The 16,941-nt window shown below is 32.3% G+C and overlaps 1 protein-coding gene and 1 long non-coding RNA gene across 2 annotated transcripts; both read left to right on the top strand.

The window, feature by feature from the left end:
• The first annotated feature begins 4,080 nt into the window (after window positions 1–4,080).
• LOC145160935 (transcription factor DIVARICATA-like) lies at window positions 4,081–6,588 on the top strand. Its single transcript, XM_079080318.1, has 3 exons — window positions 4,081–4,603; window positions 4,914–5,171; window positions 6,066–6,588. Exons 1-3 carry the CDS (start codon window positions 4,242–4,244, stop codon window positions 6,325–6,327), a joined length of 882 nt encoding a protein of 293 aa, XP_078936444.1. The 5' UTR covers window positions 4,081–4,241; the 3' UTR covers window positions 6,328–6,588.
• A 5,113-nt stretch (window positions 6,589–11,701) lies between these two features.
• LOC145156959 (uncharacterized) lies at window positions 11,702–12,882 on the top strand. Its single transcript, XR_013737008.1, has 2 exons — window positions 11,702–11,850; window positions 12,563–12,882. It is a non-coding gene; the product is annotated as an uncharacterized LOC145156959 (long non-coding RNA).
• Window positions 12,883–16,941: the final 4,059 nt, after the last annotated feature.

Raw genomic sequence — 16,941 nt, 5'->3', positions numbered from 1 at the left:
TAATTTCCTAGTTTTTAAGACACAAAATTGCTAAAGCAGTAAATTTACAAAATAGCTAAAACGGTAAATTTAATAGCAAAACATTAAAGTACGATACAATCTCAAGACATTTAAAGTCTTATACAAGTTTACCAAAACATATCACCTACTTTGAAAATGTTTAAAAGTTTCATAAAATTACACATACTACCTAATTTAATTAGATTCACTAAGCCAATCTTTACTTTGATCATCATCACTTTGACCATCATCACATTGATCATCATCATTTTGAACATCATCATATATCATCTGTAAAAAAAAGTTATAAAAGAGTTGTAAAATAGTGTAAAAAATGTTATAAAATTACACATGCTACCATTGATATGTTATATGGAAAAACAAAAACACGAGATTTATTACCAATGTGCAGCTGAGAAATTACATGCATATATCTACCTTGTAACTATGTAGATAGCAGAAATGGATTTGCTTTGACGTCTTTTCAATCTACCTACAAATTAAGATTAGTAAAAGTTATCCTCTCCAAATATTATTGCAAATATAATTCATATGAAGAACAAAATAGAGGAAAATTTTGGGCTTCTAAGTATGTGTAGTTCAAAAAATGCAAACACATCTGGTCACTTAAAAAAATTGTAATCAAACACTCAACAAAAGCACAATTTGACAGCAACAGAAGCTGAAAAGGTCTATTCTAGATCTAAACTATATTATCTAATTTTCTTATACCAATTATGCCCCTATTCTTTTCCCCATCAAGTGTTGTCTCAATGAATGATAATGGAATGTAATGATACATTCCATTGCTTTGTGATTCCATTTCATCACTTTGTGATTCCATTCCATCATATGGAAACGACCATTATATATTTGCATATATCAGCCTAAACATAAGTTGCCTAAATCAGACCATCTTTACAGATTCCAAAATCACCACTTTCATCTATTTGGTCAATGAGCATAGCTGCTAATAGTCACATACCTTCTAGAAGCAACAATAATCAAGATGTAGTTGTTAATGAATCAAGTCTATGGACATGTTCTTCAAGTATATGTGCTGATGATAAACAAGAAAATGTAGTTCAGCAAGGTAAACAATCTTTGAAATGTTTTTAATTGTCTTAATTCAAGTTGGAAGAATACAAGTTACAACATTCCGGTCATTAGATGGAAAACAAAATCATGTGTTCACCTTATTTTTGTAATTTCAGCTCCTGCATCAATGACTTCTCACATTCCTTATAGGCTCTCTAAGGTGCTGTTTGTTTTTTCTAAGGCAAAATGTTTGCAGTCTGCGGACCACATCTGTAAACCTCTGCAGTAGAAGAGGTGGACTAAACGTCCGCAGTCTGATAGAAGAAGACTGTTTGTTTTTAACATCTGCATGCTGCTAGAATAAACTAAAATCTTATTAAACTAATTAAAAAAAACTTAAAATAGTTTTTCAATAATTTTATGACTTTATTATAGATAATTAACAAATGTAACTTTTATGTATTATTGTATAAAAATTCCAATAAAATGATACATATTAGCGTATATATATTTAATAAAAACCAACCATCTTTGATCGCAAAGTTATACCTAAACATTGTAATTAGGAATAACAAAAAAAAATTTAACACGTAAAATGGATGGAAATAAACTTTGATTTTAAATGAAAATTTTCATTTTGCTTTTTCAATTAAATCAATTAAAAACCGAACATAAATATTTTTCCTAAAAAATGAATGATACTGCATTAAATTATATTTTATAAAATATGACACAAAAATATAAGACAATATTAGGATTTTTTTTCTTCATATCTATATAATAGCTCCAATGACCATTATTGTAATTAAATCTTTATTTATAAATTTGTTAGAAAGGTCATGATTGTGTCATCAAACTTTTTTTCTTTAAGTATTGTAACTTTTTTATTAAAATTTGTTTATCATATATAAAGTTGGATTAAATCTAAATTAAAAAAACAAAAAAAAAATAGAAAAAAGAAAACAAAAATATATGTGTTTTTTCGGCTAAAGATATTTGAAGACTCTGGTTCACATCTGCGCCAAGAAGAGGAGGCGCAGACCTTTTTAGGTTTGCAGTCTTAAAAAAAACAAACAGTTTGCGAAGCCTAATGTCTGCGTGTGGTCTGCACGGCGCAGACAAAAGAGGCCAAGAAGATCTGCAGACAAAAAACAAACAACACCTAAGTGAGTTTTCTTGGTATTAAGGCATAAAATAAACAAATTACGATGCTATAATAAACAAATAACCCAAATTACTTAAATTATGGGTGTTTCTAAGCTCATTGCAAGAACTATTCAATAAATCCAAAGCCAATTCAACATATGTTCTAAGTTCCTAATTCCCATATTGTCATACTTAGGGTTAAGCACATTACAGGTTGACACTGATCAAGTACATACCCCAAATAGCAAAGATCATATTAGCATATTATCATAGTAGCAGATTATCGGTGCTAAAAATATCTCGGTGAAAAAAATACCTTTTAATTGCAGAAGTAAAATCCACGGAGAAATCGATACTCCAGACTTTAATAATGACTAACTAGAAGGAAAATCCACAGAAAAATTGTTGATGTTGATATAGTTTATCAATATTCCATCTTCAAAACGAGAAGCTATGAAACCATAGAAAATTACAATTCCTGTTTGAAGTTTCAAACAGAGAATTACTAACCTAGGTTGCCCGAGTGGGGCTTGTATTCGTTAGAATTCGTAAATGGAGGTGAAAATGAAGCCGATAGTTAATATCGTCAACGTTAAAGCTAATCGTCGGTGGTCTTCGACAACTAGCATGAGGATTGAGAGACATGAAGAAGATTTGCCCGGAGTGGGAGGTGAGGAAGTCGCCAGGGGGGAGAGAGTGTGTGTGAGAGAGAGAGATAGAGAGAGAGATGATGGAGCGTACGTGAATGAAACAAAGGGGAATTCTCTCCTAATTTTGGGCATAAAAAGCTATGGGGACAACAAGTCGTCTCTATAGTTATCCCCAAAACGACGTCCCAGCTTTATTTCCGTTAAATGATTAAAAAAAATATAACTTTAATTTTTGTTATTTGTTAGAGCGATAATTCGTCGCCATAGGTGTTTCAAAAATACGCCAAATCCACTTTCTTTCCCGCTTAACATGTTGAGACGAGAAGTCGTAGTTGTAGCTTCAAAAATCAAAAAAATTCGTCAACTCTATGGCGACGACATGTCGTCCCTATAGGTAGCCTATAGCAACGACAAATATTGTCCCTATAAATCTCGTCCTTGTAGGTGCTTATTCTTGTAGTGTTTAACGCATATTTTATTCTTATTTTATTATATCATTATAAGCACATATATTATGTATAATTACATATAAATCATATAATACTAAGATAATTCTCTTTATTTATCTCATAAAATGTTACAATTGCTGACTATTACAATTACATAATTTTATTAATGCTTAGTGAGAAACACGAACGTTACATAGTTGAAATCTTTATGTTTGAGCATCGATTTGATATTTGTATCTTCCTTGTGTAACTCCACAATCGATCACAATGTTCCTTTGAACTCCCTTTAGTAATATACATAACATATGATTTAGCTCTTATACACCGGTTCACTTCCATTTGTAATTAAAGAAGGCTCATTTGTTGGTTATATAATATTTCTTGAAATGGCTTCGAATCCATTCACAAGTATATATGAAACCAATGAAATTCCTTGCATATTATGAGCAATGTTGAGGAACTTGCTCTATAATGGCTGCTCATCACATAGCAAAGAGGCCAAAAACCAAAAGGAAAACCATCCAACATTGTTCCTTCTGCCACATCTAACCAACATCTTATAATCGTTTTTATACAATAGTTTGTAACCATTGTTACTTATACTATTTCGTAGTCAATTTCGCTTGGTCGGCTAGCAAAATAACCAAAAAAAAATATATTTTGAAAAAAATATTTCATAGTCCACCTTGGGAAATTTATGGTTATTTTTGGAAATAGACTAATTTTGTCTAATTAATGTTGAAAAAACCCTAATTCTTTTGCTTAAATTTTGTCTTTCCTTAAAAAAAAGTCCATTAGCTCCCTAAATTAGGGCGTTCTGTTCTCATACGAATAGATGCACGGAGTCTCCTTGTCATTGTGAGATTCTAAAATCCCTTAGATTCCTCAACGGATACAACTATATAAACCCATAAAACCTAGCCGTTTGTAGATAAAGATTGGAGAGATAAAAAAAGGTATGGAGAATGAAAGCAATTCAGGTAAGTACCATGTATGCGAATCTCTGGCGAGGTCAACGTGGACGAGGAATGAAGACAAACTCTTTGAGACGGCTTTGGTGGATGTTCCGGAGAATATCGAGGGGCGGTGGCAAAAGATAGCTGATGCCGTTCCAGGTAAGACTGAAGAAGAGGTGAGGGTTCGCTACGATGAGTTACTACACGATTTGCATGAGATTGAATCGGGTCGGGTTGAGTTGCCAAGATATGCAGACGATTATGAAGTAATTAAGGAATCATTTGTAAGTTCGGATTCTGAGAACAGAAGCAGAAAAATTGATCAGAGGAAGAAAGGGACTTCCTGGACTGAAGAAGAACACAGGTACGTAGTACAAGAATTTATAAACTTCCTTGGCATTCCTCAAGAAATTGGGATTGTGCATGATATATGTTAGATCAGTTTCGGGGTTCAACCTTTAATTAATCAGATAGTATTGGTATCAATGAATGCATCTTTTTCTTGAAACAGTAATACCACTTAATTATAATCTCAATGATGTGTTCTGGTTTGATTGCATTTGCATAGTTTGACCTTGTAGTCAAACGGCGTTGACTCTTGAATCTTGATTTATTCCATTAATTCATTCGATATCAAATTTACTAACTAATTTGTTGGGTTTTGGATTTGACAGGAATTTCCTGAAGGGGTTGACCAGATACGGAAAAGGTGATTGGCGAAGCATATCAAGGAACTGCGTGGTCACGAGGACGCCAACACAAGTGGCCAGCCATGCCCAGAAATATTTCCTCAGACAGAGTAATTCGCTGACAAAAGAGAGGAAGAGAGCAAGCATCCACGACATAACCACCCCAGATACCACCACAATGGTGGTGCAGCCACTGCAGCAGCAGCCCGCAAACATCTATAGCGGAGCACCACCCCAAATGGGGTATGAAAATCAAAACTACCCTAATTAATTGATGCTTAATATCTAGTTGACTAATTTAATTAGTACAAAATCCCAGCATATCTCCCCGCAAATTAGCCATAAATTGCAATTGTAAAGTTCTTTTCTCCATACATGACTTGAAGGGAGTTTGGTTTACTTTTCTCTTTATTTTTTTTTTTGGAAATGACATAAATACCCTACAAACTTTCTAGGTTTGTCCATTTAGTTCGTAAACTATTTTCGTGGCTACAAACTTTCTAGGTTTGTCCATTTAGTCCGTAAACTATTTTCGTGGCTTTACGAGGGAACGTTCTTTTCCACAAAATGAAGGGGCACCCGGTTACCGTTTGCCACATACACATTTGTTTGACCAGTTTTCTCTTAACCCACGTAAACTCATTACTATTCGTCTTCTTCCCCACATTTTTTCCCCTGCCTGCGCTCCATTCAAATCCATCTGGGTCTCCTCCTGCTGCTGCACATATTCTTTTTTCCCCTTTCCGAATCTACCGAACATCTACTTTTTGTTGGAGTCAACAAAAAGTCTTGAAAATCTTATAATCAAATCGACAAAGGTAATTTAGCCATGTGAAAAATGAATTGCAAGAGCAAAAGAATCTTTATGGAAATTAATTGGAAGCTTCAAAGAACTCAAACACAAAAATAGGGCGTGATTTTCTTGAATCGAGAATAATTTTAAAACAGAGCTTTATAAGATGTCAAGAACCCTAGAATCCAAAAGGACCAAAACCATGTTTCTCAAAAACCTTAAAGATATTGATTTCCAATTTGATGAAACCCAATTCAGATTCAGCATCAAAAACATTAAATTTATAGGATATAATCGCAATACCCTCCATTTTCTGAACGATTTTCTTCACTTTTGGCTTGCAGCCATCACAGTGGATGGAACTCATCGGTGTTACATGGGCTAGGTACTCTCTATACACGAGGCACGATGGGTATGAATGAGCTCGTTATCTGTCACGTGTCTGACTCCACAACGAAGAAAGAACTAAAATTGTTCTTACGCAGCTTCCACAGGTCTGGTTTAGCTTCAAAATCGGACCTTTTGTTTGTCTTCAATTCCATTTCAACGATAGATTCTTTCAATGATTTAATTCGGGAAATGGGAGTAAAGTTGTCGACTTCCTGACAAGTTTCGATCTGACCCGGTTTGTGAAATCTGGCCAAGAGGCAGATAAAGGAGAACCCATCTGTAGTACTACAATGAGCCCGGGTTTTCTACTTGTCACTCAAACTGACTAAAAGAAGTAAATGGGACTAAAAACACAGGTTGCCCACGAGTTGATTTCCATAAAGCCATAAAAATAGTTTAGGGAATAAAATGATCAATCCTAGAAAGTTCGTAGGACATCTGTGTCATTTCCATTTATTTTTCAAAGCATTATAAATATATATGTCACAAAAATTTCCGTTTCAAATTTGGATGTCTCTAGGTTGTTGTTTGATCAGGTTAATCGTAATCAGTTTATTCTCTTCGATTTAAATACCTTAATTGGTATTCTGATTTTCAAAATATTAACCGAAACCAAAACAAATAAGGTTCGATTATTTTGGTTTGGTTTACTGATAATTAGTATGTATCTAGTTTCATAATACCAATCCAACAATCAGGATCTTAAAACCCTTGCTTTAGAGTACTCCTTCCTTGAAATCAGTCTAGGCACATATTTCAAATATTGATCATATCATCAAGTTTGTAATCAGGCCCGTCCCTGAGGGTTGGTGATAGGGGCGACCTCCAGTCCATCTTTTAAAGGGGTCTAAAATTTTTATGGACATTATTATTATAAGTTAGACAAGATCGGTCTTGAAGATATCATTAGTAACTTACATCTCAAAAAGCTAGAAGAGTTATTTTTCTTTAAATTTATGGATTTTTATAATCGAAAATGTTATATTTAGAAGCTAATATAAATAATTTTCTTACAATTATAGAGTTATTATAAAAACAAGTTAATTAAAATTTTATATTTTAAGGGCCTTTTGTTCTTCTCTCGTCCTAAGTCTAAAATATATTTAGAATGACCCTGTTTGTAATTGACACAAACATTTCAGCAAGACCTTTTTATTTGTTATTAAAATACCGCAGGTTTGTATTTGACACTAATATATCGGCAATACCTTTTTAATCAATGTTTTAAAAATCAGTTCGAACCGACCGGTTGGATCGACCAGGGAATGGAGTGGTTCAATTAGAACCGATTTTATGCCTATTTTTGGACCTAAACGAACCGGCCGGTTTTACAAAAACCCGGTTGAACCGGTGTAATTGAACTTTGTGGTCTTTTCACATCTATTTAGACTTTCTTTGTAATTTTGTATATGTTTTGTTTGATAACCAATTACATATCTATTTTTTTCAATTCCAAAAAATGAGTATCAAAACTCTTTGAATATGAGATAATCAGATAACGTTTGACATAATTTCTAGTGTTGATATTGGCCAACTTTATAGACCTTTAAAATAACAAAGAACTTCTATGTGTTTGATCTTTGATAAGTTTTTCTATATAACTTAAGTGGTGTGGTTTTGCGACTAGAAATGGTATATGTTATAAAGCTTTTTGATTCTGGTAAATGTCATGATGCGTTTTGGTAATGAAATTATGTAAATTCTATTTGGTAATGAAATTATGTAAATTCTGGAAACTGGATTGACCCGACGGTCGAACCGGCAATCGGTCAGGTTCAACTAAATAACTGATTTTTAAAAAAATTGATTTTTATTTATTATATTCAAAATAAATCACTTGAACATGACATTAAATTCTATCTATAAATAAGTATAGTCACAAAAATTCACCATAATCATTCTCATACATCGATTATGACATTAAATTCTATCTTTAAATAAGCCATTGAACATACGGAAAGGTTAGATCAAAGAAGAATGTTACATATGATCGTAATAGAGGAGGCAAATAAGTGGAAAAGCATATATATATATATATATATATATATATATATATATATATATATATATATATATATATATATATATAGTAGCAGCGGTAGCAAGGGAAACACAAAATTAAACGGTGTAGGGTCACTAGGCGTTGGGGTTTGTTTGTTTAGAGAGAAAAAAAATATGAGGGCTGTAGACAAGTAGATCTAGAAAGGGTCCTATGTTATCCCTTTAGAGCCTATAAATGGGTGGGAAACTAAAACATGGGAAGTGCATTAGTTGGTTGTATATAGTGTTATAAACTTCTAAGAGTTATTAAAATTTAAAAATAGATGGTTTATAAGATACTAATTATGTACCCATGCAATATGAATACTTTATTTTATTGCAAATTAATGCTTCTATGTTGATTCCCTCTTGCAAATTTGAAGCTTCAAATTCGCTTGAGAAGAACCCAACCTCTCGAACCGAAGTATTTAAGGAGGATTTTTCTTGATTTGAGCTGAGTTTTCATGATTGTGGACATAAAAAGAGTATTTTTTGGAAATCGATGCTTCCATTAATCAATCCGATAATTTAGTTGCGTAGACACAAATTCATCAATGGAGAATATAATCGACCAAAAAATTAAGTCATACTCATAAACTTATGGATAAAGCATAATCTATTCTTTAAATATTCAGGAAAAGCTAGAGATTGGACATTGTACTTCCAATTTTTTTTCTTTTACTTTTGAAAAATCTACATAATTATAAAGTTATATTTGAACTTTTTTATTATTAAGTCGTTATATTATGAAAAATCTACAATTAGATTTGTCAATTCTAATTAACAATTAGCTAAGATAAAGTAATTATATTTAATACCTAGTAAATAGTTTGTTGGAATGCTTAAACTTGAAAAAGAAACCTATTGTCGTAATTTTTATAGTATGTCGAAAATTTAAATGTCCTATTATGCCCATCTTCAATTCTCGGAGCAAACCTTTTTTTGTGACACTTGGCTACAAAATACAATCCGTTGGTCATCATTTGGAAATTACGACCTAAAACCGATGGATTTTGGTAATTTTTATGGTATGTCGAAAATCTACATGTAAAATTAGACGAAAAAGTATTTCTTTTAAAATAGATCCTAATCCATAGGAAATCCGTTCGTACATTGTTTAAAAAAAATTCTTTATTTTTTGAAGGATCTTCATTGGAAATACATATTTTTTAAATTAATTTATTATAACTACTAGCAATTCGAGTGGCTAGTATCTCCATGGAAAAAGTTACCGGACATCAAAATGCATGAAAATCTCCCTTATTCCCCCATATCATGTTTCCAAAAGTAATTACCCAAACTACCCTCCAACTAACTATAAGAATCAAGACTCTAACCTTATTCCCCCATATCATGTTTTCAAAAGTAATTACCCAAACTACCCTCCAACTAACTATAAGAATCAAGACTCTAAGAGACATGAAAATAAAAACATAAAGTTGCTTCAGTTGTACACACCATTTCTGCTATTTCTATGTCCATTTCCGCATTTATATTTAGGGTTAAATGCAAGAAATAGCAATGTACTTTCATATTATTTCTTATCATATAGCATCCTAATTTCATTTTTTCCTATTACAGAATCATATTTTGAAAGATCTACCCTTTCTTCATGGAATATAAATGCTGTCAGGATATATTAACAATGAAAACTCCTTTCCAAACTAACTGAAGGACTGAAGCCTAATGAGTTCATATCAACCGACCTCCTTCCTGTTGTGTTGATCAAGATCGGTGCAATTTGATCATGGAAGGGAACTCCATTGTTACACCATAAGAAGAGAAATTAACGGACCTTGAGAATTGAGATAGATACATATGTTCACTCAGACAACTGTTTAATAGATACGCATTCAAGAAGTTTCTAGAACTGGGAGTACCTGATATGGAAAAAGAGAATAGAAGAATCTTTTTCAACAGCAAGAATATAATAAGAGTTCTTTTTCCCATTAGTCAAAATGATGCTAACTTATTGTCGATTTCAGAACTCATACAAATTTCTCCATAAAACATAATATAATTACATGGAATCTCAAAAAGGAACGCCTTGAGTGATTGAACACCAGATCCTGTGATTCGAGTTATATCATCTCCATTTTCATTGATAAAATAATTAAGTCTTAAGTCTTGTATTCAAAGTGCGTGTAATTTAAATAAAGAGCTTAAAAGAATTTCTTTTTCATTAAGCTTGCAGAGTTGCGACCAATTTCCACTCCAATTCGCAGTGTCGGTCAAAATCAAATCAATGGTCAACAATGGACCCTCTATAATAAGTATAATGTCATAGGTTTTTAAAATATATTGAATGTATTATCGTTATGGTATTATTCATTTTTAAATTAATTAAAGAAGAAAGACATACACCTCGCCTTCCATCAGCATTATTATTCTTTATATCTCCAGAAATAAAACTGTGATTTATTTAAAAAAAAATTGAGAAAACAGGAGAAACATGCTCAAATTTGGAATTACAAGTATGATGATCGGGGCATGAAGATGGAAAAAAACAGGGACATCCATGAAGTGGCCAGCCACGTGGAAGCTTAAGAACGGGTCGATTTAGAGTTTGAGTATGGTGTATGAAGCCATCTTCTACTCCTTCAAACACTGGATTCGCAGCCCCGATGTGTTTGTTGTGTTTAAGTTTGCATCGAATGGGATTTGGTCCTCATCAGTCATCAGTTAACAACCATTTAAAGAATCTTAAGGGCAAAATTGAGATTTTACCCTGCTTTAGTTAGTTACTCATTAATGAACCATATCTCGTCTTCCTCATTGCTGAACCAGTTAGTTATATAAATCACAATCCCAATTCATTTCTCTTCTCAAACACTGTAATAGCAATATTGTGTCAATTTTATTTCGTAAGAACTTGTGTTTTTTCGAGAAAGAAAGAATGGCAAACGTGAACTGGAGTTGGGATGAAAACAAAATTTTTGAAAACGCCCTCACTCTGTACCCGGAAGACGCAGAAAACAGGTGGGAGTTGATCGCAGAATTGCTTCCAGGAAAAACTGCTCAAGACGTCAAGGCTCATTACCAGAAACTGATTCAAGATTTGGAAGCCATTGAAGCCGGTTTGGTTCCATTGCCTGCGTACAGAGAATTTTCAGAGGAAGAGAAGGCGGAAGGCAAGAGGAAACTGGCCGAGAAACAAGAGGCCGCCAACTCAACGGGGTTCAGCACAACAGAAGGAAGCGGCGGAGGGAAACAATGATGGTCTTGTAGCATACTCTTTCATTTCTTGTGAATTGTGATGTGACTTTTCTTTGTTTCTTGATTTCTCGAACTGAAATCTGCAAGTGATTGGTTTTTTTCTCGTGATGTAAGGGTTTTTTTGTTTCTTGATTTGTAGAATGAAAGCTTGTAAGTGATTGATTTTTCTCCAGTTGAATGATATGACGATCTTGCTCTGTTTTGGTTCAAGAAAATGGCGTTATAGTTTTACTATCATCATATTCATGCATGGAATCATGTATTGACTTTGACTGGGTCGGCCCATTGTTGAAATGAGCCCAAACCCAAAGTTTTTTTTTGTGGATTTTGCATTTTGTAATTTGTATTTTGTAGAAGCTCCGCTCGTTTAGTTGTTCTTACCGGCGGCGAGAACCACCGTTGTGAGTGGCGACGATTTCATTTGGGAAGAGGGAAAGATGTTATTCAAGTGTTCATCATCATCAATTCATCATCAGGATTCAGGTATGTATTCGTTTGCTTTCAAAACTCTGTTTGGGCTACGATATTTCATGAATCGATGATTTTGACCTAAACTTTCTTCATTCAAATGCTGGGATTCTTGATATATTCTTATCGTTCCTGTACGAACATGTTTTAGTGGAGAAACACGTCTGTATTTGTAATTTGTATTGTATTGTGAGAAACTCACGTACAGAGATGACTTGTAATGCCTGCATGTTCGTTTGTACACAAATGCATCTCAGTTTCATCCATTTTGGCTTATTAGATGATAGGGTATATTGATATTATGCACTTGTGTTGCTTGGTTGGATGTTTTAATCGATTCTCAATGTTTTTGTATTTAATTAGTAGGTGCTTTTAAACCTTTCAATCACTATTCCCCATTCAAACTAATGAAATCAGAATCAAACATTTAACTAAATCATTGTCAAGTAATCAATATAAAAGCCTTTAGGTACAGATTGCCTAATAAAGACTCTTATCATGCAACACTTTGATCTAAAAGACTCTTACACTACAAATCTTCTGTGTCATTGGGAGTTGAAAAGTTATCCTGATGTTCTTTATTGACTTATCTGTTTCTTGAATCTTAGTGTTATTCCCTTATCATGTAACACTTTGATCCACAGCTTATAATATGTTTAATCAACAACTTTATAGCTTTATTTTTCTTTTTAGATTTATTCTTTTTGTTGATAAATTTATGTTTTAGGAGAAGCTTACCAAGTACTAAGTAATCCAGATCAAAGAGAAACTTATGATGCTATCAATGAGAATTCAAGAATCTCAATGTAGTCTTCTGGTCTTTAAACTCGTGGAGTAGTATACAAGCACAAGCTCATATATGTTTTTTTTCAACTTTGGAAACATTTGATTGTGATAAAATATATATTTACGAAATAAAATATTAGTGTTTTTAAAAATATTAGGGATATTGCTAATTATGATATTCAAACAAAGTGCGATGATGTTGTAATTTGAAAAGGTTGAAAGTACAATGTTGTAATATAAAGAAAGGGTTAGATGCAAGAATTAGCATTGTACTTTTTTCTCATGATAACATTCTAGTTTCATTTTGTTTTACTTATTTGGGCATTATAAGGATAGATTTTCACTCATTATAGCAATAAAAAATGGCTACTACCTGATGTAAATTTTCAAGTTTTTGTATTTGTGTTCTAATAAAAGGTTATTAGCCTGGATCACAGAAATTGCATCAAAAGTGAATGCATAAGTTCCAAAAAGCAATAGAATAAATAACTTAATATCTGAATTAGGCTATAATTCCTCCTGTACAAGAACTAATTTATCATAATGTTTTTGTCAATAATTCAAGAATCAATTGTATTTTACTGACTTATGGATCTTTTGTCCTATTTTTACATGTTTGCTGGGCATTTGTATCTGAAGATTTTTCATCAATTCTATGTTTGATGTTTCATGATCACCATAATTGAGGGAAAAAGTTCTCAAGACTTTTAATAATTTTGTTAATTTTAATCAATTGATTTTTTTTTTCTATTGTAGTTTTTGTATACTATAATTATCTTAAACATTTTCTGATATCTTTAAAAGTGTTCAACTCTAGTGCAAGTTCTGTGGTGTGAAGGCACACTTGTATAAAATGAGTTTGAAATTAGATTACATCATGTTTAAAATTTAGTACAATAGGAGCTAAACTAAACCTTTTTTACTTTTATCAAACGAACAAATTTAGCCTTCTATAGTCTAACCACAAATTCATAGTATAAAAACACAACATGATCATTTGTATTGCTATCTTTATTTAAATGCAGGGAGAGTTTTCGGCAACTTATGTCGATGACAATTTTGTAATTTCTATGTAATAAGAAAGAAATTACAATAAAGGGTGTTCTGGTACTTTTGCATGATCCTTTTACCAGATTTACAAATCAAGAAGAAACAACAGAGAATTGCATTTCATCCTTACTTTGTCTCTTACAAATAAGTTACAATCGAGTTTTAAGGCTTTAATTATAATTAAAGCATATGATACAAAAAAGGTTATTTGTTTACACCTTACACAAGGACATTGTGGCAAACTATTGGAAAGCTTACAAGTGGAAAATCAAGTTGATAGAAAAATTACAATTTGATTCAACTATTTAATGCATAACACTATCTTGATCTTCAAAGCATGCGACATAAAATGGCATCAATAGAATTACAATGCCTTTTAAGTCTACGATTAGAATGTGTGAAATAATAACAGTATAATACACTTAACGAATTCTCAAAATAAATTGTTGTATAAACATAGATATGCGAGGTTTAATCAGCTCCTTAAACATAGTGTTGAATTCGAGGTTTTCTTATTAATTTCACAAAAAATAAAATAGTGTTGGATTCGAGGTTTAATCAACTCCTTAAACATGCTCATAAACAGCAGACGACCACATCCCATAAACTTTGGTGGTCTCTTAGCTGACATGAGATCGGGAAATCATACGACATCCGATTCTTTAACTCTTTGCCCTTTGTAAGCATGTGGGGATGGACTATACCAAGATAATGAACACTCCAAGGGTTATGGTGACACGATGAATGATGGTACTAATACATATAGATATGTATGATGTCAAGGATGAACATAGGCATTTAGCTTAGTCCTAAGGAAAAGGGCAAAAAGTTCTTCTCACTTTTCTTGTAACAAACCTTGGATTTAGTATATGAAAACCTATTTTGTAAAGATCATTGTCAAAATGGATCCATTTGAGTGTTTTCTTGTAACTTTCAGAGATTATTTTTTGGTCATCCCTAGGAAACGCAACCTATGTAGTCCTGGAAAAAGAGTCAACATAGAAAATGTTTTAACTTTTATATAGTTATGTGTAACTTACAATGAAATTGCACCCAAAAAAAGTCAAAATAGACAATATTTTAACTTTTAACTAGTTATATGTAAGTGAAAGTGCACCTTAGGGGAAGGTGCTAATAATGGTATTTTTAAACCATTTTAACAAGTTTTTGAATTCCTTAAAGAAATTTTATAAAGATAAATACAATTCTTTGATTTATATAATAGTAAATACAAAATAACTTAAGAACACAACTTCTTCTTATCAATAATTACAATAATACAAATAATATATAAAATGCAGGTAGTACAAGTTTGGGGAAGAATATTCAAACAAGTGTTTATAATCATTGGGCTCTACACTTTACTCCATTTCAACTGCACTCTAGTCTCATGAGACTCTTACTTGGATAGTAGATAGCAATCAAATCGATCAATTTCAGCTTTTTATGAATTACATTTTTTTTTTCATGAATTAGGTTTTTTTTCCTCATTTTTTAAGGTTCAAAACGCTTTCAAAATAAAACGCAAAGTATCTCACCTTAATTTTTAGAAACCTTCTATAGAAAATTCATTTTTATAAATTCTTGTGAGGTTTGTAAACAACACTTTTAATGAGAAAAAAATAACAATATTTATAACAAATTGTAAAGACCAACTTTGTCATTTGAAAATTTTGTTTTGAAAAAATATTTCCATTACAGTTTTATAAAAATCTCCTATTTTTATAAAATATACTCCATTTACATATTTCAATTAAGAGTCTAAGAAGTATCATCATTGAAATTATTATGATGAATAATAAGATTCAACCTCATAATATTTCTTCATTTGAAATCATTGTGCCATGCATTCTAATAAGGGTGAGCATGGTACGGTATGGTGCGGTTTTAGCCTAAAACCGCAACTCATACCGCTAGGTGCGGTTTTTCTTTATGTAAAACTGCTAGGTGCGGTTTTATTGCGGTACGGTTTTTGCGGTTTTATTTGTGGTTGCGGTTTGTAATGGTGCGGTTTCGGTTTTAAACCGCAAATTACTATAATGGCCCAAAACTAGGAAAATTCAAATGTCTAAAATAAGTAAATAACCATATTCATTTTAGCATCTTATAAGCCAATAATATCATTTACTAATAAACCATGGCAGTAGGCCAATAGCCATTTAAATTGCACAAATTGCAACAAGTCAAAGTAGAAAATTACAAGTTTAAACAAGTCAACAACATTAGCCACTAGATTGACCCAAAATCGATAAACTTTCAACAGATTAAAGAACAAATATAAAGTTTTTTCAGTTTTTCACTTTCCAACTATCGATCAGACAATAAACATCTGTAGCCAAATTCCACCCACAACTTCCACAACTTTGCCAAAATCCATCATTTTCCACTAATGTTTCCTAGAAGGAAAAAAAAGCAAATATATATATATATATATATATATATATATATATATATATATATATATATATATTAGTATATTTGAAATATGAACAAACATATAAAGAAATCTTTACCAATTTTTAAAGTCGCCATCTTCTCATTAAACTCATCTATGTCTTTATTCTTCATAGAACAACCGAGTTCAAGATCAACCCTTGTATGTCTTATCCAATCTTGTGTACAAATCAAAGCTTTCGCGGTTTCGGTATTAAGTGAACTTCTATACTTGTCGATAACTCTACCACCCGTACTAAACGCCGATTCCGATGCAACTGTTGATATCGGCATTGCTAAAACATGTCTAGCTAGTTTGGATAATATAGGAAATTTCATTGAATTTGCTTTCCACCATCCCAAAAGATCAAACTTTGGGTCCCTTTTTTCCTTTCTATCCGCTAGATAGATATCAACCTCCGTCTTAATGTCTTGACCCCCATCATCAAACTTGTCAAACTCTAGCTCCAAATCGATATTCATCTCATTAATACTTGACTTTTCACCAAAAATCGAATATTGTGAGTTTGGTACATTCTTATTTTCCGTTTTTCCCTTGTAATGATTAAACAACTCATCAAGAGTCTTAGTCACCTTTCCCACTATCTCTTTACTTTTCTCCGAACCCGTACCATGGATCAAATCAGTACAATAACTGATGTATGCAAGCTTGTTGCGTGGATCCAAAACAACTGCAATGTACAAGAGATAATTCATATTATCTTTGTTGTCCTAATATTTATCATACTTTGTTTTCATCGATAGGGCCATGTTTTTCTTTTGTTCATCTTGACTCAAGGTCATCCGAGTGATGGTGGCCTCCATTTTCACAAGTTC

Source organism: Lactuca virosa, chromosome 2 (genome assembly GCF_052849685.1).
Source record: "Lactuca virosa cultivar CGN04683 chromosome 2, Lactuca_virosa_CGN04683_v6, whole genome shotgun sequence".
Classification (NCBI taxonomy): Eukaryota; Viridiplantae; Streptophyta; class Magnoliopsida; order Asterales; family Asteraceae; genus Lactuca; species Lactuca virosa.
Note: the sequence above shows the minus strand (reverse complement) of the source record. Positions and strands in the feature narration are given on the sequence as shown.